The sequence below is a fragment of the Heterodontus francisci genome, chromosome 3, assembly GCF_036365525.1.
Source record: "Heterodontus francisci isolate sHetFra1 chromosome 3, sHetFra1.hap1, whole genome shotgun sequence".
Classification (NCBI taxonomy): Eukaryota; Metazoa; Chordata; class Chondrichthyes; order Heterodontiformes; family Heterodontidae; genus Heterodontus; species Heterodontus francisci.
The window spans coordinates 12,452,030-12,479,995 of record NC_090373.1 but is presented as its reverse complement, the minus strand read 5'-3'; the positions used below and the strand labels follow the sequence as shown (position 1 = coordinate 12,479,995).

Below are 27,966 nucleotides of genomic sequence, written 5' to 3'. Positions count from 1 at the left end.
TTATGACTGTGGGTGGTAGGCTGAGGACTTTAGCTGGATTATGCCCAGATTACCCAAGATCTTTTGAAACATACTGTACATAAAAATTTGCGCCCCGATCAGTCTGGATCTTGACAAGCAGCTCATATCGGGTGAAGAATTGGATTAGCCCCTCCACCACCACCTTGGCAGAGATAATTCTTAGAGGGATAGCCTCTGGAAATTAGGTAGCCACATTCATAATGGTGAGAAGATACTGGTAGCCCCCTTTCGTTTTTGGCAGGGGCCCCGCACAATCTACCAGCACTCTCTGAATGGTTCCGCAAAAGTCGGTATGGGAATTAGGGCCGCAGGTTTTATTGCAGGTTGAGGCTTCCCCACAATCTGGCACTTGTGGCAAGTCTACCACATCCTTGTGGAGTTGTGGTCAGTGAGACTGCTGCCTTATGCAGGTGTGGCTTTTTCTGATACCGACATGTCCAGCCATTGGAAATTCGTGGGCTATTCTCAATATTTCGCTACGGTACCTCGGCGGCACCACTACCTGGAGAACCACTGGCCACTCTTCAGCCACAGGTCTGCAGGAGGTCTCCACATCCTCATCAGTGCCTCATTCTTTAAATAATAGCACTCTGGATCTCCCTCTGCTTCAGCTTAAATTTGGACCGTCTGTGCTTACTTTTTGAACATTGGGTCGCTTGCTGAGCCTCGACCAAGGAAGACCTGCTGAACCCTTGCTGTGGTTCTTCTAAATTCCTGATAAAGGTTTCAGATAACCAGACAGCAGGTCATCTGTTGGCAGTGCCAGTTCAACCTCCTCTGATGGAGCTTGTTTGGCCATGGACCAGGTCACCACACAGTCAGGGAAAATGCCAGGGAGCTTCTCCTATAACTAGTCTGTCTCCGTGACCTCTTACGGCCTCTCTAAGACCACTGGGGAAGCTACCACCTTTGTCCGCAGCAGGTCATTAGCAAGGACCAGGCTGACCCTGTCCACAGGTAAACTAGGGACAATCTCCACGGTTACCAGTCCTGAAATAAGGGTGCACCCGATATAAAAGTATGGGTATATCCCTTCCCCTGATACCATTCACTGATACTTTGGCATTAAATGCACTTTCTGGGGGAAAGGTCATGCCTTTTCCCAGCAGAAGGGTTTGGGTGGCCCCTGTATCCCTAGGTATGACAATTGGCTGACTTGCCTCACTCGAGGGGTATGGGGTCACTTTTCCTTTCGACACAAAATCCTGGTAACTCTCAGGGATTGTGTTAAGTTTTCCCACACTCTCAGCAGTAGGTTTACTGGGTTTTACTGCAGCAGTTAAAGCCACAGCATGGACTGCTGTGATTTCCATCAGGGCCCCTTTTCCTGCACTGGTCTGGTGTACCCTGACTAAACCTCTGGGTTTTCCCCGGAACTTCCAGCAATCAGCTCGAAGGTGACCTGCGTTGTTACAATGGAAAGATACAGGCTTTCGGACATCACTCCTGTTTTCAGCACCTTCCTTTTTGGACTGAGGAGGCACCCCTGTGTTTCTAGCTCTCCCTTCTCACCCACAGCTGTTCATCCTCCTGCCACGCTCCCACCTTCTATCCTTTTCAGGTTTTTGGAGGTCACTAGGGAAGGTTTTCCCTTGGGGCATTTTCAGCCTTTTGTTCCTCCATGTGTTTTTTTTTATGGAAAGGGGAGGCAAGTTTTTGAACTCCTCAGGGAGGATCACCACTCTAAGGTTTTCATAGGTGGACTATCTTAAATGCCCCTAACCAGTTGCTAACCCTTTTGAACTCGATGTAAGTTTGTTCAGGCCATTTTCGGAGAGCTCTGAACTTTTAGTGGTATGCTTCTGGTACCCGCTCATCTGCACTCAGGATAGCATTTTTGGTCATCCCATAGTTTGATGAACTCTCGTCGGGCAGTAAGGAATAAACCTCATTGGCTTTTCCTATTAATTTGCTTTGCAGTAGCAGAGTCCAGCCCTCTGCTGGCCACTTCAATTATTTTGCAAGCTTTTCAAAAGAGATTAAAAATGCTTCCACATCCCCTCATTGAACTTTGGTATCAATCGGGAGAACTTTAAGAGATCAGCACTCAGTCCTGAGCTAGGGGTAGTTCCCTCACTAGCGGTACCTTCACTGGGTACATTGGGTCTTCCCCTATTCCATGTGAGCTGTCTTAATTCTCTTTCCTGCTCCTTCTTCTGGAAAGCTCTTTTTTCTCCCTTTCCCCGAATTCTCTTTTTTGAAATTCTAGTTCTAGTCTCCACAGTTCTAGCCGTGTCTTGGCTAATGCTATTCTGCCTATGATAGATTCTATGCCTGTCTCCGGTACTGCAGTTTCAATTTCAAAATGGTTGGCCACTAGTTTTAGATTGGGGTTTCGTAATCTTTTGGGCAGATATTCATTGCTAAATGCCTAGCTATACTCATTAACTCTTCAACAGATAGGGCTTTTAAACTGTCCCAAGTTACTTCACTCTGTTGTAGGAAGGTACTGGCCTCGAATATGAACATTTTAGTACTTATTTTTAGTATTGCTAGGGATCAATTTGGTTTCCGGTTTCCAATTTCTCGTTTGTCTTAGGGTTTGATCTCGGATGTAGAGCCCCAAAATTTATGTTACAATCAGGTGAGGAGGGGTCGAAGGGCTCCCCTCTTTTCCCTCTCCTTGTTTGAACACAACAGATTTATTTCTTTTTTTCAGTGGATATACTTGCCATTTCAGTGAGTGTTTAACTATTTATGTGCTATGATCATAAAAAGAGGCAATCAGACAATCTCTTGAGTTTAACAAAGAAAGAGGTGAACTTTATTGTACTTAAACCGATCTAAGTAAAAATAATAAAATACGCTCCAACTTACGCACACACACACACACACACATATACAAATAGGTTATAGAGTGGTGAAGGATAGATTGATTGAATTAGAGTCCAGAGAAATAAAAGGGGTATACAGTCTGTGGAGGTTGGTGATTTAGCTGGCTTCAGGCTGAATTTGATGGTCGCGTGAATTTCCTTTGACGATCCTAAGGATTCTGTCATGAAGATGTGGATGACAGATTCAGTGGTCCTGAGGATTCCGGCTTGGAGATGTAGACAGCTGATTTGGTGGTTCACCGGGAGGCAGCAATGCAGCTGATTTTCTTCAAGGGGATCTCTGCCTGTTCGTTCGAAAACTCGCTAGCTTCAGGCTTAAGTAATTAAGCACAGTGAACATTGATTGGTGACCAGACTAACACAATCAAACACAGATCAATTAAACCATTGACACTACAGTCTACAGCAGGTAATATGCATCAGTGCTCACGGTCAGCAGGCCGAGTTTGCAAGGTTTGAGTGGTTCATCTCCACCAGTTTAATATTCAGATTTCCAGCCGGTATTAAAAAAAGTCATCATTCGTGACAATGTCTAACCAAAGCAGAGCAGCAATCAACAAAGCTGATAGAATGTTCAATCATATAGGCCAACCAATATTCAGGTCAGATGAAGTTTTCAATCGAACTGCACAGTGCTCTGGTCAGACCACATCTTGAATACTATGCCCAGTTCTATCCACTGAGAATTGAACATGAAGAAGACATTAAAGTTCTGGAGGCAATGCAGAGAAGAGCCACATGGCTGATTCCCAGAGGCTTGTGTTAATGAGAAAAGATTGAAGAAACTTGTGCTTTTCAGCCTTGAATGGAGACATCCAAAAGGTAATGTTATAGAGATAAACAGGAATGGGTTAATTTTATTGAGTCAGACAAGGGGGAACAGATTCAAACAAATAAAAGGGAAATTTAGTGCTAATATTGGGATGTTTACACCAGAAGTGTTCAATATGTAGAATGGGCCTGCAGACAGTAATGGAGGCAGAAATCTTGGAATCAATTGGATGCTGCAATGGGGGAATATGTTAGGATTTTTCTAGATGGACTGAATGGACTCCCTCATTCTTAATTATTTTATGATTTTGCGAGCAAGATGGCAAGATAATGATATGAAAACACTGGGTTAGCAGTGTTACCATATCTACCCTGAATACTGATTTGAATGGATTTATGCTTTTTGTTTCAGGGTTCGATCTAGTGCAGAGGTTTTCATTGACACGTTCGACAGCAGGAAAAAATGCTTCTCAAGGTCGCCCGCTTATCAGAATGGGAAGAAAGCTGTTGATCAGACACACACAGTAGGCACAGTGATTTCTTTTTTATTTTAACTTTGTATTTGTTTGAAATAGTGACCTGGATTTTGCAGTCAGCAGCAAATGGATGCTGCTAGCCATTCTTACACTTCCATTCGTCCATAGACTTCGCATAAGCTTTCGCACTGGAAGTGGTGGTGATTAGAAATCCATTTTGGCACTGCGCCCTCTACAGGACACCTGGAACCTGTGTGAGCATGACAAGCAAATATCTATCTCCTTAATCCAATTTAAGAATCATAAATGAGCACCGCAAAGTCTGAATCAGGAAGTGTAAATTAAAATATTTAATTCAATATCAACGTAGGTATGGAAAGTGGAATAACGATAGGGTAAGAAAGATGGGATTAAGAGAGAGAGATAAAAGAGACAGAACGAAAAAGTAAAAAATATATAGTTTTTTATAATCTCCAACAATAATTAAGATCTGAAGGAATGAAACTCCACACTTGTAAAAGTTAATTTTCAGTGCCAGAGTGGTTGTTTGGCAGTACTTAAGACTTACCACATCTTTAAAAATCTACTTACAATTGAATGGACAAGTTCTAACATTTTCTGGTGAGTTTAGTGGGTATCTAATGGGTAGGTATAACAAATCCACACGTTCCATGTGTTTCAATGCGAGATCCTATTAGAGCGAAGCTTCTGGAGGAGCAGAGAAACTTCCTGATTTCCAAGTTTAAATGAGCATGTGCAGACACTGGAAGTTGCCGTCCAATTCACTCTTTAATAAAGATGAATGCTGATAGCCCTACCATTATTTTTGCCGGAAAATCCAGGCCAAAATGCCCAGATCCTTGAGAATCCCAAATATTTGGGCACAGATTACAATGAAATCTATAGATTTTACAGATGTCAAGCTTCTTTCTAACGCAGAGTGGAAATGTAGCTTGTAGGAATGTAATAGCTGTGTCATGATTACAATAAAGAAGCTACAATTGACTTCCCTTAGGGTAGAAAGTCTGGTTTTTGCCTCCCACGGAGTAGCATTGACCTCAGTAGCCATTGAGACTTGCATGGTTACTGTCCGCTCTGTGATTGGGCTGGGCAATAAACAGGCCGAGGTCGAACACAGCCTGTTGTAGGGTCGCTGTGGTTTCCTGTATCTATTCTGTGGACTTGTCAGCACCTAGGTGGCCTTGAATTGGAGTGCACGGTGTCTGCCAATACACTTGAGGCTTTCCGCAATCAACGGGCACTGTAGGGAATGATAATATTCTTACATGATTTTATATTTTCTTTTATTTTATAGTTTACTTCCTTATCAGTTGTGCCCCTTTATAAACAAAGTACTTGTGTTTGTTTTTGTGTGCTTGATGTCAACTCTGGGTCTCTTTATTGATTTTATTCGAAAAGGCATAGAGACCAGAACAGTTTAACAAAATTATTGATGAAATTAGTTTCTCTCGATCACAATTAACATTACCTATGAAAAATGGAGGAAAGGACAGTAGCACCAGTGATACAGCTAAGCTTCTCTTAAGTAGTGTTACTGCCAGTCCTTTATTGAGGATAGAGTGAAGTGAAAGGACTGGGCTGAGTGCAAACCAAATACATTATTGTGAAAGTCTGACCTGGTGTTTGTTTCCCTATTTTCGTTTTTATTTCTATCTTTCTTTTGCTCATTAGTTGTTTAAATTCATCTGTTCATCCATCCAGTTTTAATCATTGATTTTTTTTTAAATTTCCAAAATATACTTTATTCATAAAAATCTGTAAAAATTACATTACCAGTTTCAAATAGCACCAAGGCAAAAAATACAAACAGTGCAAAGGAGGTCCGTTTGCTTCATTACAATCATGAGTTGCCTCACGACCCTTCCATTTCACATTTGTCATGCCAATTACATTTTTACATTTTACAGCAAATGAAAATTTTCCCGATAGAGTTCGAGGGGTTTCCCATGGATCCAGCCCCTCAGTTCAGCTTGGTGGGGGGACCTTACACTGTGGTCTTTCCCCATTGAGCCTTTGCTGCGGCTGCCCCAAGCTTTAGTCCGTCCCTCAGCACGTAGTCCTGGACCTTGGAATGTGCCAGTCTGCAACATTCGGTGGTGGACAACTCTTTGCGCTGGAAGACCAGCAGGTTTCGGGCAGACCAAAGGGCATCTTTCACCGAATTGTTAGTCCTCCAGCAGCAGTTGATGTTTGTCTCGGTGTGCGTCCCTGGGAACAGCCCGTAGAGCACAGACTCCTGTGTTACAGAGCTGCTTGGGATGAACCTCAACAAAAACCACTGCATCTCTTACCACACCTGCTTTGCAAAGACACATTCCAGGAAGAGGTGGGCAACCGTCTCTTCCCCACCACAGCCACCGCGGGGGCATTGCGCGGAGGGGGCGAGACTTCGGGCGTGCAGGAAGGATCTGACGGGGAGGGCGCTTCTCACCACCAGCCAAGCTACATCTTGGTGCTTGTTTGAAAGTTCTGGTGATGAGGCATTCCGCCAAATGACTTTGGCGGTCTGCTCGGGGAACCATCCGACAGGATCCACCATCTCCTTTTCCCGTAGGGCCTTGAGGACATTCCGTGCAGACCACTGCCTGATGGATTGGTGGTCAAAGGTGTTTTCCCGCAGAAACTGCTCCACGAAGGATAGGTGGAACGGCACGTCCCAACTGCACGGAGCGTTCCGCGGCAATATGACCAGGCCCATCCTTTGCAATACCGGGGACAGATAGAACCTCAGCACGTAGTGACACTTGGAGTTTGCGTACTGGAGGTCTACACACAGCTTGATGCAGCCGCACACGGAGGTGTTCATCAGGATTAGGGCCACGTTGGGTACATTTTTCCCGCCCTCATCCAGAGGTTTGAACATCGTGTCCCTCCGGACTCGGTCCATTTTAGATCCCCAGATGAAGCGGAAAATGGCTCGATTGACCGCCACAGTGCAGGAGTGGGGGATGGGCCAGACCTGCGCCACGTACAGCAACAACGTGAGCGCCTCGCACCTGATGACCAGGTTCTTACCCACAATGGAGAGAGATCGCTGCCCCCACATGCTCAACTTTTTGTTGTACCTTGGCTACTCGCTCCTCCCAGGTTTTGGTGCACGCCCTGGCCCTTCTGAACCATATCCCCAGCACCTTCAGGTAGTCTGACCTGACGGTGAAGGGGACAAAGGATCGGTTAGCCCAGTTCCCAAAGAACATGCCCTCGCTCTTGCCGTGGTTAACTTTGGCTCCCGAGGCCAGTTCGAACTGGTCGCAGATGCTCATCAGTCTGCGCACAGACAGCAGATCTGAACAGAAGACGGCGACGTCATCCATGTACAGGGAGGTTTTAACCTGAGTGCCTCCGCTGCCTGGGATTGTCACCCCTCTGATGCTCGTATCCTTCCTAATAGACTCAGCAAAGGGTTCAATACAGCAAGCAAACAAGACCGGGAGAGAGGACAGCCCTGTCTGACTCCAGATTGGATCGGGAAACTTTCCGATTCCCACCCATTGATTGAGACTGCGCTACTGATGTTTGTGTAGAGCAGTTTGATCCAATTGCAGATTCCCTCCCCAAACCCCATTTTGGAAAGCACGTCCATCATGTAGGTCTGCGATATCCTGTCAAAAGCCTTCTCCTGATCCAGGCTGATGAGGCAGGTGTCCACCCTCCTGTCCCGTACATAGGCGATCGTATCCCTGAGTAGCGCGAGACTATCAGAGATCTTCCTGCCAGGTACAGTACAGGTCTGATCGGGGTGGATCACCAACTCCAGAGCAGACTTGACTCGACTGGCTATGACTTTGGACAGAATCTTGTAGTCAACATTAAGCAGTGAGATGGGCCGCCAATTTCTGATTTCTGCCCTCTCCCCCTTCTGTTTGTAAATGAGGGTGATGATGCCTTTCCTCATGGATTCTGACATGCTGCCGGCCAGGAGCATACTCTCGTATACTTCCAGCAGGTCCGGGCCGACCCAGTCCCACAGGGCCGAGTACAACTCGACCGGTAAGCCGTCGCTCCCGGGAGTTTTACTCGTCTCGAAGGACTCGACGGCCTTTGTCAGCTCGTCCAGAGTTAGCGGCTTGTCCAGTCTCCCCCTCGTGCTGTCATCATTGATTTTTTTTTCCAAAATATACTTTATTCATAAAAATCTGTAAAAATTACATTCCCAAACAGTTTAAAACAGCATCAAGTCAAAAAATACAAACAGTGCAAAGGTGATCAGTTTCCTTCTATACAATCATGAGTTGCCTCACAACCCTTCCATTCCACATTTGTCATGCCATATACATTTTTACATTTACAGCACTCAAAATTTTTCCCGATACAGTTCGAGAGTTTTCCCATGGATCCAGCCCCTCAGTTCAGCTTGGTGGGGGGACCTAACACTGTGGTCTTTCCCCATTGAGCCTTTGCTGCGGCTGCCCCAAGCTTTAGTGCGTCCCTCAGCACGTAGTCCTGGACCTTGGAATGTGCCAGTCTGCAACATTCGGTCGTGGACAACTCTTTGCATTGGAAGACCAGCAAATTACGGGCAGACAAAAGGGCGTCTTTCACCCAATTGATAGTCCTCCAGCAGCAGTTGATGTTTGTCTCGGTGTGCGTCCCTGGGAACAGCCCGTAGAGCACAGACTCCTGTGTTACAGAGCTGCTTGGGATGAACCTCGACAAAAACCACTGCATCTCTTTCCACACCTGCTTTACAAAGACACATTCCAGAAGGAGGTGGGCAACCGTCTCTTCCCCACCACAGACACCGCGGGGGCATTGCGCGGAGGGGACGAGACTTCGGGCGTGCAGGAAGGATCTGACGGGGAGGGCCCTTCTCACCACCAGCCAAGCTACATCTTGGTGCTTGTTTGAAAGTTCTAGTGATGAGGCATTCCGCCAAATGACTTTGGCGGTCTGCTCCATGTGCTGTCATCATTGATGGTGCTGCCTTCGGCTGCCTTGGTCCTAAGCTCTGGAATTCCATCCCGAAACCTCCCTGCCTCTCTACCTCGCTTTCCTCCTTTCAGGCGATCCTTAACACGTATTGATTTGACTGCACTTTTGGTCACCTGTCACCAAGGTGGGGATCTGGCCAGGAGAGCATTAGAAGAGTCAAAACCCCCAACCTTTCAACGTAGAGAACACTAGGACGGAACTAGATCTGACACTTAAAGTAAAGGAAGGAACATAACAGGTAGAAGGTTTGTCTGTTTTTAATGAGAGAATGGCGGGGTGAAAGGGAGAAGTAATTTTTGGCAGAAATATTCTCCACGGCCTTCTCTTCATCTTTAGCTGAGCAGTTTGCCTGTTACATTTGACAGATATAAAAAAGGTCATCAGGGTTGTTTTATAGGTGCTGATAATATGAGTGTGTAAACATTAAGTGCTATATGTTCTCCTGCATTCCTGGTTTACTAACTTAGCACATGATCACTTGGCAAGGAAGTGCATTTTTGACTGTTTCTTCCAAAGCGAGTTTATAGCTACTAACCCGTGAGCAGCTGCAAGCCCTGACAGATGACACCATGTGTCAGCTGGAAAGGAAACCGTGTCTAGGAACTTTGCATGTGCTTCACCTTAATCTCAGGAAATGAAAGGGGATCATCTTTCCTCGTCTGGGCGGTATTCAACAAGCTGTGAATCCGCTGGTGCTTATTAAATTAGAAACTTCCACTGAAAGAGTGCAAAGGCAGCTTCTTCCTCTATTTAAACCCGGAAACCCAGGAGATCAGCTTTTTGATTCAGAAGCAAAATCTGCTAGTGGGGTTTTACCTCCTGCCTTTTCCCCTGAATGGAAGGAATCTTCATCCGGTCGCATGTGAAGACTATCAGCTGTAACTGATCTTGTTGGTATCAACATGCCATCAAGGAGTCTTGAGAATTGTTGCAGTAGATGGTGAGCAACTGGACCAAGAAAGCTTGAGGAGTGTAGGGGGCTGGGTGGACCAAAGCACAGCTATATTCCTCAGGAGAATGCTCTAATTACCATCAGTCTCCACAGATATACACAGAATTCTCCTTAACACATTCCAATTATGAAAATTAAGAATGTTTCCAGAAAATATCCAGTATAAGTGAACTTGCAATTTTGGTTTGGGCAGTGAGAAAGAACATTCATATTTTCAGCACGTTATTTTCCTTTATGATTTTGAAGTGTTTGTGGCATCTGAAAGGTCGTTTCTGATTAATAATTGGGTCTTTGTAATTGGCATGTAAGCTTCTCCCAATCTCCGACCAGAATTTTAGCCCAGCACACCAGTAGGAGATCGGGAGAACATCACGGGAATCCAGGGCGTTAATTTCTTCATCAGTTACGGTGTTGATAATTGGAACAGCGAGGTGTTGGAATGTTTGTTTTGTTCAGGAAAGCACAGAACAAAAGACTATTGAATGATACAGCACAGAAGTGGACATTCTGCCCATTGTGCCCTGTGCCATCTCTTTTTTGTTCTTTGACTAGAGGCAAGAATTTTCCCATTGGGGGTTTGTGCTGCTGTAATGTTGGCAGAAGGCCTTGTTTACATGCTGTACCTGGGATTTCCACTGAAATTACACGAGTCAATTGGGAGAACAACCAAAGAACTTCCCAGTAACTATCTGCACCAGAGGACTTAGAAATACAGGATGACTTCACTGTGTAACTGGCAGCGGAGGTCCACAGTGACTTCAGCACATAGGCTGCTGGTAAATGTTGCTGCTGCATTCACATTCTGCTGACTTCCCCTTTCCTTCACATCGTCTAGGTTAGGGACTTTCCAAGATTCCAGATCTATAAGTAAGTAAACAACACACGGTTATGTTTGAAAAATCTTCATTTGGGTATCCACAGACAGACCTTCAGCCAGAAAGATATTAATTGCTGACAAAGATTTGTTGCAGTTTTGGTCCCTCACATTACATGGAATTATGTGGAATCTGCAGCACAGAATTAGGCCATTTGGCCCAACAGGTCTGTGCTGGTGTTTATGCATCACACACATTTCTTCCCACCTCTCTTCATATAACCCTCTCCCCATATCCTTGTATTCAATTCGTCTTCATGGGTTTATCAAGTTTCCCCTTAAATGCATCTATGCTATTCATCTCAACTGCTCCCTGTGGTAGTGAGTTCCACATTCTCACCCCTCTCTGAGTAAAGAGCTTTCTCCTGAATTCCCTCTTGGATTTATTATGACCATCTTATATTTATGCCTCCAGTTTTGGTCTCTAACACAAGTGGAAACATCTCCTTTACATATATCCTAAGAAACCCCTTCATTATTTTAAAGACCTCTATCAGGTCACCCCTCAGCCTTCTCTCTTCTTGAGAAAAGTGTCTCAGCTTGTTCAGTCTTTCCTGATCAGTCTAACCTCTCAGTTCTGGTACCATCCTTGTGAATCACTTTTGCACCTTCCCCAGTGCCTCTGTATCCTTTTTATAATATGAAGACCAGAACTGGACACAGTACTGCAAATGAAGTCTAACCAAGATTTGATACAGTTTAACATAACTTTCCTGCTTTTCAATTCCATCCCTGTAGAAATGAACTCCGGTGCTTGTTTGGCTTTTTTTAATGACCTTATTAACCTGTGTTGTCACTTTTAGTAATTTGTGTATCTGTACCCTAAATTAAAACAGTGACTACTCTTCAAAAATATTTAATTGACAGTAAAGCCCTTTGGAATCTTCTGAGGTTATGAAAGGCACTACATAAATGCAAGTTTTTTCTTTACCCCTAGATCTCTTTTCTGCTGTACCTCATTTAGACTATTGTCCAAGCAGCATGTCATCTCTTTATTCATCCTAACAAAATGTATCATCTCACACTTGAAGGAATTTTCCTCCACACAAGATCAGATGGCAGGTTGTTCAACCTTACCCGTCTTAGAGCGAAGACCAAAGTATGGAAGGTCCTCATCAGGGAACTCCTTTTTGCTGACGATGCTGCATTAATACCTCACACAGAAGAGTGTCTGCAGAGACTCATCGACAGGATTGCGGCTGCCTGCAATGAATTTGGCCGAACCATCAGCCTCAAGAAAGCGAACATCATGGGACAGAACGTCAGAAATGCTCCATCCATCAATATTGGCGACCACGCTCTGGAAGTGGTTCAAGAGTTCACTTACCTAGGCTCAACTATCACCAGTAACCTGTCTCTCGATGCAGAAATCAACAAGTGCATGGGAAAGGCACCCTACTGAGTCAGCGGCGCTTGAGATGGCTTGGCCATGTGAGCCACATGGAAGATGGCAGGATTCCCACGGACGCATTGTACAGCGAGCTCGTCACTGGTATCAAACCCACCGGCCGTCCATGTCTCCGCCTTAAAGCCATCTGCAAAGGCGACATGAAGTCCTGTGACATTGATCACAAGTCGTGGGAGTCAGTTGCCCGTGATCGCCAGAGCTGGCGGACAGCCATAAAGACGTGTCTGAAGAATGGCGAGTCGAAGAGACTTAGCAGTTGGCAGGAAAAAAGACAGAAGTGTAAGGAGAGAGCCAACTGTCTAACAGCCCCGACAACCAATTTTATCTGCAGCACCTGTGGAAGAGTCTGTCACTCTGGAATTGGCCTTTATAGCCACTCCAGGCACTGCTCCACAAACCACTGACCACCTCTAGGCGCTTACCCATTGTCTCTCGCGACAAGGAGGCCAAAGAAGAAGAAGATGTAGTCTCCTTATTCATCCTAACAAAATGTACCATCTCACACTTGTCTATATTCAAATCATATGCCAATTACACGCCCATTCTGTCAGTTTATTAATGCCTTCTTGCATCTTATCACATTCTTTCTCCGTAATAACTATAAGCTACAATTTGGTGTCATCCGCAAATTTTGGAATTTTACTTCTGATTCTTGAGTCCAATTTATTTGTACAAATAGTAAGCAACAGTGGTCCTCGCATCATTCCCTGTGGAATGCCTCTGCCCACTTTCCTCCATTCTCAGTAGCTACGCTGGACTCTCTGATTTCTATTTTATAGACAGCTTGCTATCTATTCTACAATTATAGGCTTTGGAAAAGGTTCAGAGGAGGGTCACAAGATTAATTTGCAGTCTAAAACACCCAGATAGTCTTCAAGAGCTGTGTTTCATATACTTTAGAAAAGCCCAGACTCAGGAACAATTTGACCATGGACTGCACAAGTATAAAAGCACTATTGCACGTTGGAAAATTATTTTGATTAGATAGGTTTGTAATGGCCACGAGTCATGCATATACATTACACAAGGAAAGAGATAAGTTTATATTGGGAGGCACTACTTTACAAGGAGAATAGTAGACTTGTGGGACAAGTTGCTGGCTTGTGCAGCAAGTGGTGATTCACCATCTAGTGAGAGAGCTGGACTGGTTCCTGACTGGGGAAAAGATTGCATCATACAAGAGGTAGGTCAAATAATATAAGTCATAGTCAATATGGCCTTGCATTAGTTTTGATTGCCTTGAGGGATTGGATCGAAATCTTCCAGTTTTTTCCCCACTAGTTATCAATGGGTTTTTGACCTGGTTTAGCACCTCTCCCAGGAGCTTGCCTGACACATAGTGGGTAAGGAGTCTCTTAATGTGGTGCATAAGGCATCACAATGATATGGTACTAGCTGCATGGACTAGTTCGTCTTTTCGTGTCCAATGCTTTTCTATCTTGTATGTAGACTATCAGAATTACAAAGAATTTTACAACACAGAAACAGGCCATTCAGCCCAACTTGTCTATGTCAGTGTTTATGCTGCACATGTGCCTTTTCCCACCCTACTTCATCTCTCCCAACCAATTTGCCCTTCTATTCCAGTCGCCCTCATGTGTTTACCTAGCTTCCCCTTAAGTGCATCTGTGGTATTCGTCTCAACTACTCCCTGTGGTAGCGAGTTCCACAGTCTCACCACTCTCATAGTGGAAGTTTGGGCACACACATCAACATGATTGAATCAGAGCCCACAAAATACCCACCTCACATTCTGCATAGACAACCCAAACAAGTCTGCTAAAGTCAGCCCATTTACAAATGCAATGTGAGCTCGCTGTGTGGAATGTGCTTTCCCTAGATGCTCCACTGTTGTGGGGAGGTGGGAGAGGAAGCTAAATACCTTTGCTGCTGCAATTATTTGGAGGGTTTTGTCACATCTCAGACTGAAATGAATCACACTTGAAATCAAAGCTTTAACTTTAACAAAGATTTAACAAGTGTTTCATTAAAGACTTCTGTAGAGTTCAGTTCACTGTTGTTCACTGTGGCTACAAAGGCTATTTGACCTTACAACAACCCCCAGGTCAAGTGTTTTCCCCAAAGCACAAAGCTACTTTCAGTTTCCCTTCCAAGTACCATATATTCGCGAATACTCAAGTCCACACATACAATCATGACAGGTTGCAGCATTCATTTAAAGACAAGTGGCAGAATGTGGAGGGTACTAAATAGTTGGCTGTCAAAAGTACCCGGAGGGCACTAGACTTTCAAGTTTCAGGAGCGCAGAAAGGAATGAAAGCTGGAAAAAATGTAAGTGCCAAGTCCCCAGTTGACAGATGCTACATAAGTTGGGTGTAAGAAAGGGTACACTCACATGTGTCAACTGTGGTGCAGTGGGTTTGTGCTTTTGCCCCAGGTTGTAAAGTTGTGGATTCAAATCCTGTCCTTGGCCATCTAATTGTGTTAGTTAAACCACTCTATGCTTGTATCAGTGGCAGCACTCTCCTGTGCCAGAAACTCATGGGATTAAATCCCACTCCTGAGACTTGAGCTCAAAATTGAGGCTTGCATTCCAGAGGTGCTGTCTTTCAGATGAGTTGGTAAACTGAGGCACATCTGCCCAACTTGGACATAAAAGATCCCATGGCACTATTTGGAATAGCAGGGGAGTTGTCCTGGCCGATATTAATCCTTCAATCAACATTGCAAGAAAAGCATTGTTGTTTGTGGGAGTTTGCTGTGTGAAAATTGTCTGCCTCATTTCCTATGTTACAACAGTGACTGCACTTCAAAAGTACTTCATTGGCTGTAAAGCACCTTGGGACATTTGGTGGTTGTGAAAGGTGTTACATAAATGCAAGTCCTTCCTTTTTTCCCTTACTCTGTTGACCCTCCAGGAGGAGAGCGATGCCAGCTGCCTAGCAGCAAGTGTGGCCAGAGTTAGTGGTCTGTGCAGTGCCTACAATGCCTAAATACAGCCTGACTACCAAGTAGATGTATACATGTCATACAAACCGGATCCTGCAGTACAATTGGGTGCCTGATTTAAAATGGATTGCTGCTGCATGAGTTTCCCAGGAGTCGAAAGGAGTGCTCTCCTCAGGCTGCTCAAGCAAGTTGTCAGCCTCCTCCAGCTCTGATCTTCAGGTCTCCCTCCACCCTCCCATTTGCTGACCGGAGTTTCCTGACCAGAGCTGACCAGCTTTCCCAGCCTCCCCTCCCCCCAATTGCTCACCACCCCCACTCCTGATGGCCTTTTTCCAACCTCCCTTCTTACCCCTGCCCCTCCAAAAACCTGGCCTCCCCCCTCCTGGTTGCTAATCTTCTCCCCTTCCCAATTGCCAACCTTAGCCAATCTTCCCCACCCTACTGATTGCTGATGTCCAATGTTGCCTCCCCCACCCCCTCTCCCCCCCCCCCCCCCCATTGCTGATCTTGCCCCCCCTTCCCTGGATTGCCAGGGGCTATCCCTGAGGCCTCCAGCCACTAATGTTCCTTCATGCCCACGGGCTGCAGAACTATAAGAAGCAGGTGAGGCCCTGCCGTTAGGATTGGCAGATCTTGCTGTGTTCTTTGCCCATTTTAGGCCTCACCAATATTCTCTCTGCCACCCTTGCTCCCATAAATATCGGGACCATTTACTCACACAGAAGCAGACACACAACCATAAAGAATATAGAGTATATTTGCACTGGAAGCTCCGTTTGAAGGAGTCTTTTGGGGCCAACATTCCAACCTATACTCTTCTTCTGTCATTCTGGGCCTCAGTAAGCAGCTGCCAATGACCCAGGGTGAGACTGTGCCTCAGCACTCCCCATCCCTCTCACCAGGAACACAATTTCAGTCAGTAAATTCACCTAATTAATCTCCTGTCTTGTATGAAGCAAAGGGAAGGATTTTGAAGATGCACATGGTTTCTCACCAATGAAGGGTTCCTGAAAGTGCAAGGGGCACTTTATGGGTTCGTACCCTTGCAGTGCAGATGAATGCAGTGACGAAAAGGAGGGTTGTCCTGGTTGGTAGTCCCTCCCCTGAAAAGAATCATCTAAGGGCGTTAATAAACTGACAAGAGTTATCTAACATGATGATTGCTCCCTCTCTATACCCTGTGGACCTGGCTGCAAATGTGCAAAGGTGCCAGGGTGTTGGCCGGTTTTTGGAGAAGCTACTTACCCCAAATATACAGGCCACAAAACATTTCTCCACAACCTATTGCTTTTGTACAGCTTGACCCTCCAAAATTCTCTTGCAGCCTTTTGATAGCTGAGCATTTGAACGTACAAAATTAATGGCGAGGGAAAGGTCAGCTGGTCCAGTGTCACTCTATTTAGAGTTGGTCGCCACTCTCATGGACTAATGATCAGGAGCCATGTCCGCTGTCGTTGTCTAAACCTTTTCCACTGGCTCTGGAGGATAAATTCACTGATCTCATGCTCCCAGGCAGAGTGAGAGAGTGAACTGGTGCTTCCTTGGGTACAGCTTCCATGCCAGGAGCTCGATTTCAGTAAATTTACCTTCATATCTTGACACAATTACAACAATAACAACAATATCTTGCATTTGTGTAGTGCCTTTAACATTGCAAAATGTCCCAAGGAGCTTCACAGGAGCATTATCAGATAAAATTGGACACTGAGCCACATGAGGAGATATTCGGGCTGATGACCAAAGGCTTGATCAAAGAGGTAAGTTTAAAAAGTCTCTTAAAGGTGCAGAGAGAGAGAGAGAGAGAGAGAAAGAGGTGAAGAGTGTTCCGACCAGCTGAGAAAGAGGTCTAGTGTCCCCTTTCAGCCTTCGCCTGGTTTTACCGTAACAGGGTTTTATTTTTAAACACAATGTGTTTTTAGCTCCCCCTTGGTGAATCCTTGTTCACTGCTTTCCAATTATAAGCGGGCTTTCTTAGGTTTAAAGAAGAAAAGTTGAAATGTATTAAACTTAAACTTAAACTCTAATTTGGTTAACGCCTACAGATACATGACACACCCATGCTAGCATGCATACGCAATACACACATGCAAATAGAGACAGAAAAGAACAGAAGAAAAATAAAGTGGAAAAGTTTGAGGCAATATCTGAAAATTTGTTGTTACCGTTCTTTGAGCTCACCGTAGAGTCTTTGATTGTAGGTAGATAGTACTTTTTGTTGGGGCCCAGTATTCTTCTTAAACCTTGTTTACTGTAGGAGACTTTTCTCTCTTGAGGTTCATGTGTCTTCAGTGGATTCAGAGGCTTGTGAGAAAGAGATGGGAGCAGACAGATAGGAGAGGCTGTGGCGAGCCAGCCAGGAGAGATCTTCTCAGTCCAGGAACATTCTGCTTTCTGCCCAAACTGTTCGTACAAATTCAAAAAACTCAGGTTGCCCAGCAGGTTAGTCATGTGACTAGCTAGTTGAACCATGCCTGTTTGTGTATTTGGCCATCTTAGCAGTCAACCTGGAATGTGAGCTCCCCCACCTTCAATGTCTGGTGATCAAAAGTCCATTGTGGGTTGAATGTATCAGGGAATGGCTGCTTTGTCCTTCCAAACGCTGTCAATATGCAAATGTCTTTCCAGCCATGATCTGGTGATCTGGCAACTTTTTAAAGCAAGTCCTTTCTTCACTCCAGTAACAGTTTTAAATCAATGTTCATGACAAAATTAATGTGCCTCATTCTTGGCAGGTGGGGGCCTAGCATGACAAGAGGTTAAGGAAGGAAATTGCAGAGCTTAGAGCCCAGCCAGCTGAAGGCAAGGTCACCAGTGGTGGATTGAACATACAATGACCATAACTGGACAGAGTGCACCACATGTTGTCACTTTGCTGTACAGATAGCTGTATCAATGTCATTTCCTAGCAACTATATTTTATAGACCTATTTATACTCACCAATAAGCTGCTGTCATATGCTCTGACAATATTTTTGTTGTTCAATTATTACAGGTAGATACATTTCCCGAGTCATTCTCTATTTTAAAATTATATTTACTATTTTAATGCCAGTGTCTCATATAATTTCAGCAAGAGCTCCAGTAATGTAATGGTTATGTCACTGGACTAGTAAACGAGAGGACTGGAGTAATAGCCTAGAGAATATGAGTGCAAATCCATGGTGGGCAACTGAGAATTGTAATTCAATTCTCAGCAAAAAGCTGGTATCAGTAAAGTGATCATAAAGCTGCCATAAATTGGAGAAGCTGGGATTGTTCTCTTTAGAGAAGCGAAGGTTGAGAGGAGATTTGATCGAGCTGTTCAAAATCATGGACATAAGAAATAGGAGCTGGAGTAGACCATACAGTCCCTGGAGCCTGCTCCACTATTCAATACAATCAGGGCTGATCCTCGGCCTCAACCCCACTTTCCATCCACTCCCCATATCCCTTGATTCCCTGAGAGACCAAAAATCTGTCTATCTCCGTCTTAAATATATTCCACGACCCTCTGGGGTAGATAGTGGACCGGCTTTGGGGAGTCAGGAGGTTGGCCACTTGTCACAGAATTCCCAGTCTCTAACCTGTTCTTGTAGCCACAGTATTTATGTGGCTGGTCCAGTTACATTTCTGGTCAATGGTGACCCCCAGGATGTTGATGGTGGGGAATTCAGCGATGGTAACGCTATTGAACGTCAAGGGGAGATGGTTAGATTCTCTCTTGTTGGAGATCATCATTGCCTGGCACATGTATGGTACAAATGTTACTTACCACGCATCGGCCTAAGCCCGAATGTTGTCCAGGTCTTGCTGCATGCGGGCACAGACTGCTTCAGTATCAGAGGAGTCGCGAATGGTGCTGAACATTGTGCAATCAGTGAACATCCCCACTTCAGACCTTATGATGGAGGGAAGATCATTGATGGAGCAGCTGAAGATGGTTGGGCCTAGGACACTACCCTGAGGAACTCCTGCAGCGATGTCCTGGGGCTGAGATGTTGGTCTCCAACAGCTAGGGCTCCTTGATGCTACACTCGGTCAAATGCTGCCTTGATGTCAAGGGCACTCACTCTCACCTTATCTCTGGAATTCAGCTCTTTTGTCCATGTTTGGACCAAGGCTGTAATGAGGTCAGGAGCTGTGTGGCCCTGGCGGAACCCAAATTGAGCATCACTGAGCAGGTTATTGCTAAGTAAGTGCCGCTTGATGGCACTGTCGATGACACCTTCCATCACTTTACTGATGATGGAGAGTAGACTGATGGGGTGGTAATTAGCCGGATTGGATTTGTCCTGCTTTTGGTGGATAGTGCATATCTGGGCAATTTTCCACATTGTTGTGTAGATGCCAGCGTTGTCACTGTACTGGAACAGCTTGGTTAGGGGCGTGGCTAGTTCTGCATCACAAGTCTTCAGTACTACAGCTGGTATGTTATCAGGACCCATAGTCTTTGCAGTATTCAGTGCCTTCAGCCATTTCTTGGTATCATGTGGAGTGAATCGAATTGGCTGAAGACTGGCATCTGTGATGCTGGGGACTTTAGGAGGAAGCCGAGATGGATCATCCACTCGGCACTTCTGGCTGAAGATGAATGCAAATGCTTCAGCCTTATCTTTTGCACTGATGTGCCGGGCTACCCCATCATTGAGGATGGGGATATTTGTGGAGCCTCCTTCTCCTGTCAATTCTTTAAATGTCCACCACTATTCACGAGTGGAAGTGGCAGGACTGCAGAGCTTAGATCTGATCCGATAGTTGTGAGATCGCTTAGTTCTTTCTATTGCATGCTGCTTCTGCCGTTTAGCATGCATATGTTGTACATCACGAAGTTGGCAGTTAATTTTGAGGTATGTCTGGTGCTCCTCTTGGCATGCCGTCCTACATTTCTCATTGAATCAGGGAAGAGTGAGGGATATACCGGGCCATAAAGTGAAAAATTGTGGTTGAATCCAATTCTGCGTCTGCAAATGACCCACAGCGTCTCATGGATGTCCAGTTTTGAGCTGCTAGATCTGTTCTGAATCTATCCCATTTAGCACGATGGTAGTACCACACAACACAATGTCTTCACAAGGATTGTGCAGTAGTCACTCCTACCAACATTGTTATGAAAAGTTGCATCTGTGACAGGTGGATTGGTGAGGGTGAGGCCATATGGAATTTTCCCTGTTGTTGGCTCTTTCACCACCTGCCACAGACCCAGTCTGGCAGATATGTCCTTGAGGTCTGAGCCAGCTTGGTCAGTAGTGGTGCTACTGAGCCATTCTTGGTGATGGACATTGAAGTCCCCCACCCAGAGTACATTCCGTGCCATTGCTACCCTCAGTGCTTCTTCCAAGTGGTATTCAGCATGGAGGAGTACTGACTCATCAGCTGAGGTGGGGGGGGGCGTGGTGGGGTGGTAGGTGGTAATCAGCAGGAGGTTTCCTTGCCCATGTTTGACCTGATGCCATGAGACTTCATGGGGTCCGGAGTCGATGTTGAGGACTCGCAGGGCAACTCCCTCCTGACTGTATACCACTGTGCTGCCACCTCTGGTGGGTCTGTTCTGCTGGTGGGGTAGGGCAAGTCCCCAGATGTTGGTGAGGAGGACTTTGCCGGTCGACTGGGCAGGGTGTGCCTTTGCCATTTGCAGGGCCTTGGTCAATGCTGGGTGATCCATCTGGTTTTATTCTTTTTCAACTTTTCTGTAACGGTTATACAACTGAGTGGCTTGCTAGGGCATTTCAGAGGGCAGCTACGAGCCAACCACAATGTTGTGAGTCTGGAGTCACATGTAGTCCAGACCAGGTAAGGACGGCAAATTTCCTTCCCTAAAGGGCATTAATGAATCCGATGGGATTTTTACGATAATCTGGTGGTTTCATGGTCACCATTACTGAGACGAGCTTTTTACTCCAGATTTATTAATTATTTGAATTTTAAACACCCCAGCTGCCATGGTGGGATTTAGTAAGATTTAAGTTCAAGAGTCACAAATTGCCAGAAATGCGGCTGAGAGCTCATAAGTAATTTTTAAGTAGTTTATTAAGTTTATTAAGAAGCAACAGTCTAGATGTGATGCATAAGCTATATAGACAGAAGTATGGGACTAGTGACAGATCATTTTGCAGCCAGTCTCTGCAGCTGGAAGAGCATTCTTCTCTCTCTCTCTCTGTCTTCCTCTGTCTCTCTCTCTTTCTCTCACTCTCTCCTCCTCTCTCTCTCTCCTCCTCTGTCTTTTTGTCTCCTCCAGTTAGCCGAGGTGTCAGGAAGCTCTCTACCTTCTGCCAGAATGGGGCTGCTGTCTCTGCTCCTCTGAGCATCCATTGATACACCTTATTTTGGGGGGCTGGTAGTTCCTCTTAAGTCAATCACTTGTTCAAACCCTTCTAAGCAGTGAATACAGGAGAGGTACCCAAGCTGTCAGGGGTGGTCACCTCCCCCTTGTCTATCACTCTGCCCGCTCCGAAGTCACCTTTCACCTTATCTTGTGCTTGGGATCGTTTGTAAACTTCTGCCAGACACTTGTCTAGAGAGGGCACGTGGCTCCATCTTAACAGCTTTGGGAATGTCTTGTTTCAGAGCTTGTGCTAGAGTCATGTCCTTGGCAGAGATAACAGTCCAATGTTGTTCTAGCTGTCTGCTCTAGAATCTTTCTATATTATTATGACAAGTATCATATATTAAAGGCCCAATTTCTTACAGGGCCTCTGGATTACTAATCCAGTAACATTAGTTACTGTACAGCGATAGCGACTACATGTGGTGCACTGTGTCCAGTTATGGTCACTGTATATTCAGTCCACTATTGACGTCTGTACTTTTTGCTGCTAAGGCCTAAGCTCTGGAATTTCCTCCCTAAACCTCTCTCTCTCTCTCTCTCTCTAAGACAACTCCATGTGTGGAGGAAAGGTTTGGGTTGGACTGTAATCCCCCTCCGCCACTGCCCCTGAGGAGGGAGATTATGTGGACCTTTGCTATTTAGATTCACAATGTGAAAGATGTTTACTTGGCTGAAGTACCAGGGTGATGTCCGTGGAACTGTACAACTGTCCTGCAACATAAGCCAGCAAAGGAAAAAGGGAGAGCTTCAGAAAGCAATAATAAAATGTAAATCATATGATAATTTACTACCTCGTTCTGTAGGTTGCTACTCACGCACAAGGTCAAGCATTTGCATCTGTCAGGCAAGCTGAGAGAAAAAGATACATTTCTCCTTAGAGCAGAGGTTTTCAAAAATTATTATGAGTTCAGGAAAACTGTTCCCAGTGGTAGTTGGCCATTAACTAGAGGACACAGATTTAAGAGAAGTGGCAGAAGACCTGGGGGTGAGGGGTGGGGGGGGGAGGTGGGTGGGGGGGTGGTGGGGAATGGAGGGTGGCAATAAGAAGAACTTTTGTTTTTATGTAGCAAGTTGTTATGATCTGGAATGCTCTGCCTGAACGGGCAGTGGAAGCAGATTCAGTAGTAACTTTCAAAAGGGAATTGAATAAAAACTTCAAAAGGAGAAATTTACAGGGCTAGGGGGAAAGACCAGGAGAGTGGGACTAATTGGATATCTCTTTCAAAAAGCCAACACAGGCATGATGGGCCGAGTTGCCTCCTGCTGTATGGTATGATTCTATATTTCTACATTGATTATAAAATAAAGCCTTAAAGTACACATGGAGCTTAAGGGGCTGTAATTCTGCTGGTGTTACAGAGACTAGTGAAACTCCTTTTGAATTTCAGCCCCTGTATAATACTAATAGAGAGCGGTGGACTGTACTGCGGATATGCTTTGGTATGCACATGCACGGAGTGCTGCAATTGCTGCCCTCCCCCGCTCCCATCCCTCCCCCCCACCAAAACCAGGCACAAACACTGTCAGTGGGGCCCCAGCATGGACATGGCAGCAACAACATCAGAATCTGAGGACACTTGTAAAGTGAACAGAGCATTGACTGGAGCAGATGTCACAGGACTCGGGAGAATTAAGTCATCCTCGCTCAGTCAACAGGTGTATGTCAGAGCCCTGGGATTTTTGCCCAATTACTTTAATTAATCATGCGCTGACCCACTGTTGCAACAAATGTGACCTTTGGTCTGCAAAGAGCTGTGAAAGTAACAAATCTGCCTGGAGTTGCAACAGAGCTCGCAGTCAGCCACAGTGCCTGCCTGCATTGTCCATTCAGTACAGAATGTTAACTCTAGCTGGGTCCACATCAGTGATGTCTTGTACAAAGATACAATGTAATTCAGTATAAATTATGGATTTGCTCAGAAATCACAGTATTGAGAGTTGGGATTAGTTTTAATGTGGACTCTCAATTAATTGCAGTTAACCTCAGAGTGATTTTTTTGCGATTAATTTTTTTCTATATGTTAATGGTGGAAGTTACATGGAGGGAGAATGAGAACATGTTACAGGGAAGGAAAGCTTGAGAGAGAAGGAGCAGGGCGAGGGTGGGAAGGGAAAAAGCCTGAGACATTTGGAAGAAGAGTTTAAGGTGAAACGGAATGCAGTCCAGTCAGTTACACAGAACGCTTTACTCAGCAACTCCTAACCTTTATCAAAGGCTGGAAAATTCTTGAAAAGTAACTTTCCATTACTTTCCCTCTGATATTCAGATAAAGGATTTTGAGCAGCTCTATCTCTCTATGATGCATTCATTCTAGCATATATAACTCCCAATGCTTCTTATATGAATTTATGCTGAGAGACCAATCTCCCTCTGCTTATTGGCACACAGGCCTAAACGGACACCAACATAACCAACATGGCATAATCGTAAATATGGCGCATAAATAGTTAAAAATACCAGCAGCAATGGTACCAATTAAATTTGCACTTAACAGCAAGACAAACTGAGATTAAAGTTTTTAATCTCAAGATTAATTGTAGTCACTTCTTTTAATCCTTTGACAGTCCTGGTTTTTATTTAAAATATCTGGAACAAGAATTGTACTGTATTTGTTTTCTCGAAGCAAAATCTTTATCTGGCAAAGTCTGTATTTCACAACAGCAACCACTTACATTTATTTACAATCATAAAAACATAGAACAGTTACAACACTGAAGGAGACCATTCGGCCAGTCAAGTCCATGTTGGCTCTCTGCAAGAGCAGCCCACCTAGTCCCACTCCCCCACCTTTTCCCCATAGTCCTGCAGGTTTTTTATCTTCAGATAATTATTCAGTTCTCTTTTGAAAGCCATGATTAAATCTGCCTTCATCACACTCTCAGGCAGTGCATTCCAGATCCTAACCACTTGCTTCTTTTACCAATCACCTTAAATCAGTGTCCTCTGTTTCTTGACCCTTCTGCCAATGGGAACAGTGTCTCCCTGTCTACACTGTCCAGACGCCTCATGATTTCGAACAGCTCCATCAAATCTCCTCTTAATTTTTTGTTCTCCAAGGAAAACAGCCCCAGCTTCTCCACATAGCTGAAGTTCCTCACCCCTGGAACCAGTTCTGTGAATCTTTTCTGCATCCTTTCGAATGCCTTCACATCCTTCCTGAAGTGCGGTCCCAGAACTGGACACAGTACTCCAGTTGAGGCTGAACCAGTATTTTATACAGGGTTATCATAACCTCCTTGCTTTTGTACTCTATTCCTCCATTTATAAAGCCCAGGATCCTGTATGCTTTATTAACCATCTCCTCAACCTGCCCTGCCACCTTCAATGATATGTGCACATATATCCTCAGGTCCCTCTGCTCCTCCACCTCCTTTAGAATTGTATCCTTTAGTTTATATTGCCTCTCCTCATTCTTCCCACCAAAATGAATCACTTCACACTTTTCTGCATTAAATTTCATCTGCCACTTGTCTGCCCATTCCACCAGCCTGTCACCATAGTGGCATCACCATAATGGCCCAGATTTTCCTGGAAACTTGTGGCATTGTATTGGCGCACCTACGTCATAGGGACCCTTGAACAGTGTAAAGGAGGAAATTATGGACTCAGTCACTTTACATCATTCTATATTTTCCCGGGACCTTTGTGCTGTTCCACCATTACCTGAGCTGAAAACATTGCTCTGTGTCCTCCATTAAAATCAATGGCGGTGTGATTTTCCTATGTTTAAACCAATTTTCACTCCAACGCTATCTAAAGTGAAAAATAATGGACTGTGAGCCCTGGCAGAGGAGTGATTTGTTTCTTCAAGATTGGGTTTAAACTCCCACTTTTTCAGTGGATGCCCCATGAAAATTGAGGCCAATGACTGTTTCCCCCAGGGGTTTGTTCGGGTCTCAGACATCAACCCAATGTCTGTTTCCCGTCCCTGAGAGGAAAATCCTGGTCTCAGACTGAGCGGAACAGAAACAGGCCATTCAGCCCAACAGGTCCGTGCTGGTGTTTATGCTCCATATGAGCCTCTTCCTCATTCCACTTCATCTCACCCTATCAGCTTATCCATCTTTCCCTTTCCACTTCATGTACTTATCTAACTTCCCTTAAATGCATTGATAAATCTGTCTAGCCTCTCCTCATTGCTCTAATATAATTTTTCAATTTATTGTAAAAATGCTAAACATGCAGGACTTGTTCTGGCTATCTGGCATCAAGGATTTTTTCATGGGGGTATTTTTCTTCATGTGGCAGGGCTGTAGTGCAAACATGGTGCTTTCCTCAAACTGCTCCTCTTATGGCTATAATAGTCATCAATTTAAACTCACCATGTGAAGGACAGAGCTTTTTAGAATCCTCTTTATGGAGTTTGGTAGACCATGCAGAGACTGATTGATTTATCCATCCTCAGCATATATGAATTTGTGAGCAATGACAGACAGGAAAAGAGTCTCCAGTCCACGCAATCTGTCCCACACAAGTAGTTATCATATATACACTCGCCACTCTACCCGAAACCATGTGATCTCCTGGGAGAGGACAAAAAAAGGATACAAACACAGTTCAATTTGAGAACACGAGAACACAAGAAATAGGAGCAGAAGTAGACCATATGGCCCAACGAGCCTTGCCATTCAGTAAGATCACGACTGAGGAAAGAAGTCTTAGAAATTCCTCTCCGCCACCCCAACGACTGAGCCCCAGCACCACTGCACTGTCACGCCCCCCCCCCCCCCCACCCCCACACTGCCCGCCCCACTAGTTAAGCACAATTCGTCCAGGAGATCACACTGGCTCTGATAATTTTATACAGTACCTATCTCTTGTACAAGATGATCTCCCTTCGCTTCAGCTGGCAACAGGTCCAGCTCTCACTTGAAGAAATTCCGTGAATCTACACCCACCGCTGAAGCCAGCAGCCTGTTCCAGAGGTCCAATATTCCCTGGGAAAAGGACCACCTCCTTACATCTAACCTAGATTTGGTCTTATACAACTTAAAATTGTGACCCCCTACTCCTCCCTAACCTATTTCATCATCAACCAAACTGCCAACTCAACTACAATCTACTCTCTTCATCATCTTATAAATCTCAATCAGATCACCCTGGATCAACACATCTCTAGAGTGTGGAGTGTAAGAGAGTATTAACACTGCCATTTATGGCAGCGAGTAGAACATGATAATGTGAAGGTGGTTCAGCAGCGTACACTGTCAGTGAAGCGCTTTGAGATGTGGTGGGAACAGAGCTCCGTGCTTCAAACTGTAAAATTGATTATATCTTTTCCACTTTAGATTGTCCAACATGTTATGAAAATAATAGGGAATTCTGATATACTTACATTGGAGGGAGTGCAACGAAAGCTCACTGGACTGATTCCTGGGATGAGGGGATTTTCCTGCGAGGAGAGATTGAGTGGACTAGGCCGATATTCTCTAAAATTTATAAGAATGAGAGGTGATCTCATTGAAACATATAAAATTCTTAAGGGGCTTGACAGGGCAGATGGTGGGAGGATGTTTCCCCTGACTTGGGAATCGAGAACTAGGGGCCACGGTCTCAGAATAATGGGTCAGTTATTTAGGACTGAGAAGAGGAGAAAGATGAGGTTGTGAATCTTTAGGATTCTCTACCTCAGAGAGCTGTGGATACTTGGTCATTGAACATATTCAAGACAGAATCAATAGATTTTGGGATATTAAGTGATAAGGTGATAGTGCAAGAAGGTGGAGTTGAGCTAAAAGATCAGCCATAATTGCATTGAATGATGAAGCAGGTTCAAAGGGCCAAATGGCCTACTCCAGCTCCTATTTCTTATGTTCTTATCTTGGGAAAGGGCAACCATACTTGAATCGGTCTAGAGGGGTTTCCCACAGTGATTTTGATTACCTAGATGCATATCAAGGACCACAACTTGTATTTATATCGTGCTGTTCAGGTAGAAAGACAGACCTCCTACTTCACAGAGACATATGGGGTAAAGCGATGCTCAGCTAAAGCGGGAGAGTTTAAGAAGGGTGACCAAAGCTTGGCTAATGGAGTAGATTTGAAGTAATATCTTAAAGCAAGAGGGGGAACAGGAGGAGTTTAGGGAGGAAAGGGCTGTCTGAGGTTACAGAGATAGGTAGGGATGGGGCCATGACTTTTTTATTAATTCACAGGAATGGGCGTCACTGGTAAGGCCCACGTTTATTGGACATCTCTAATTCCCCTTGAGAAGGTGGTGGTGTGCCGCCTTCTTTAATACAGCTGAGTGATTTGCTAGGCCATTTCCAAGGACAGTTAAGAGCCAGCTACATTGCAGTGGGTCTGGAGTCACATATAGGCCAGACTGGGTAAGGACGACAGATTAACGAAAGGAAAATACTGCAGATGCTGGAAATCTGAAATAAAAACAGAAAGTGCTGGAAATACTCAGCAGGTCCAGCAGCATCTGTGGAGAGAGAAGCTGAGTTAACGTTTCAGGTC

General features: G+C 44.9%; 1 protein-coding gene across 4 annotated transcripts in view; it reads left to right on the top strand.

Annotated features, from left to right (window-relative positions):
* Window positions 1–27,966, top strand: part of LOC137354371 (collagen alpha-1(XIX) chain-like) — a 655,592-nt gene that overhangs the window by 26,173 nt on the left and 601,453 nt on the right. For all 4 annotated transcript variants that reach the window (XM_068020137.1, XM_068020135.1, XM_068020134.1 and 1 more), the window contains exon 4: window positions 4,039–4,150. In XM_068020137.1, coding sequence (XP_067876238.1) covers window positions 4,039–4,150 — 112 coding nt within the window. The remainder of the gene's footprint in view (window positions 1–4,038; window positions 4,151–27,966) is intronic.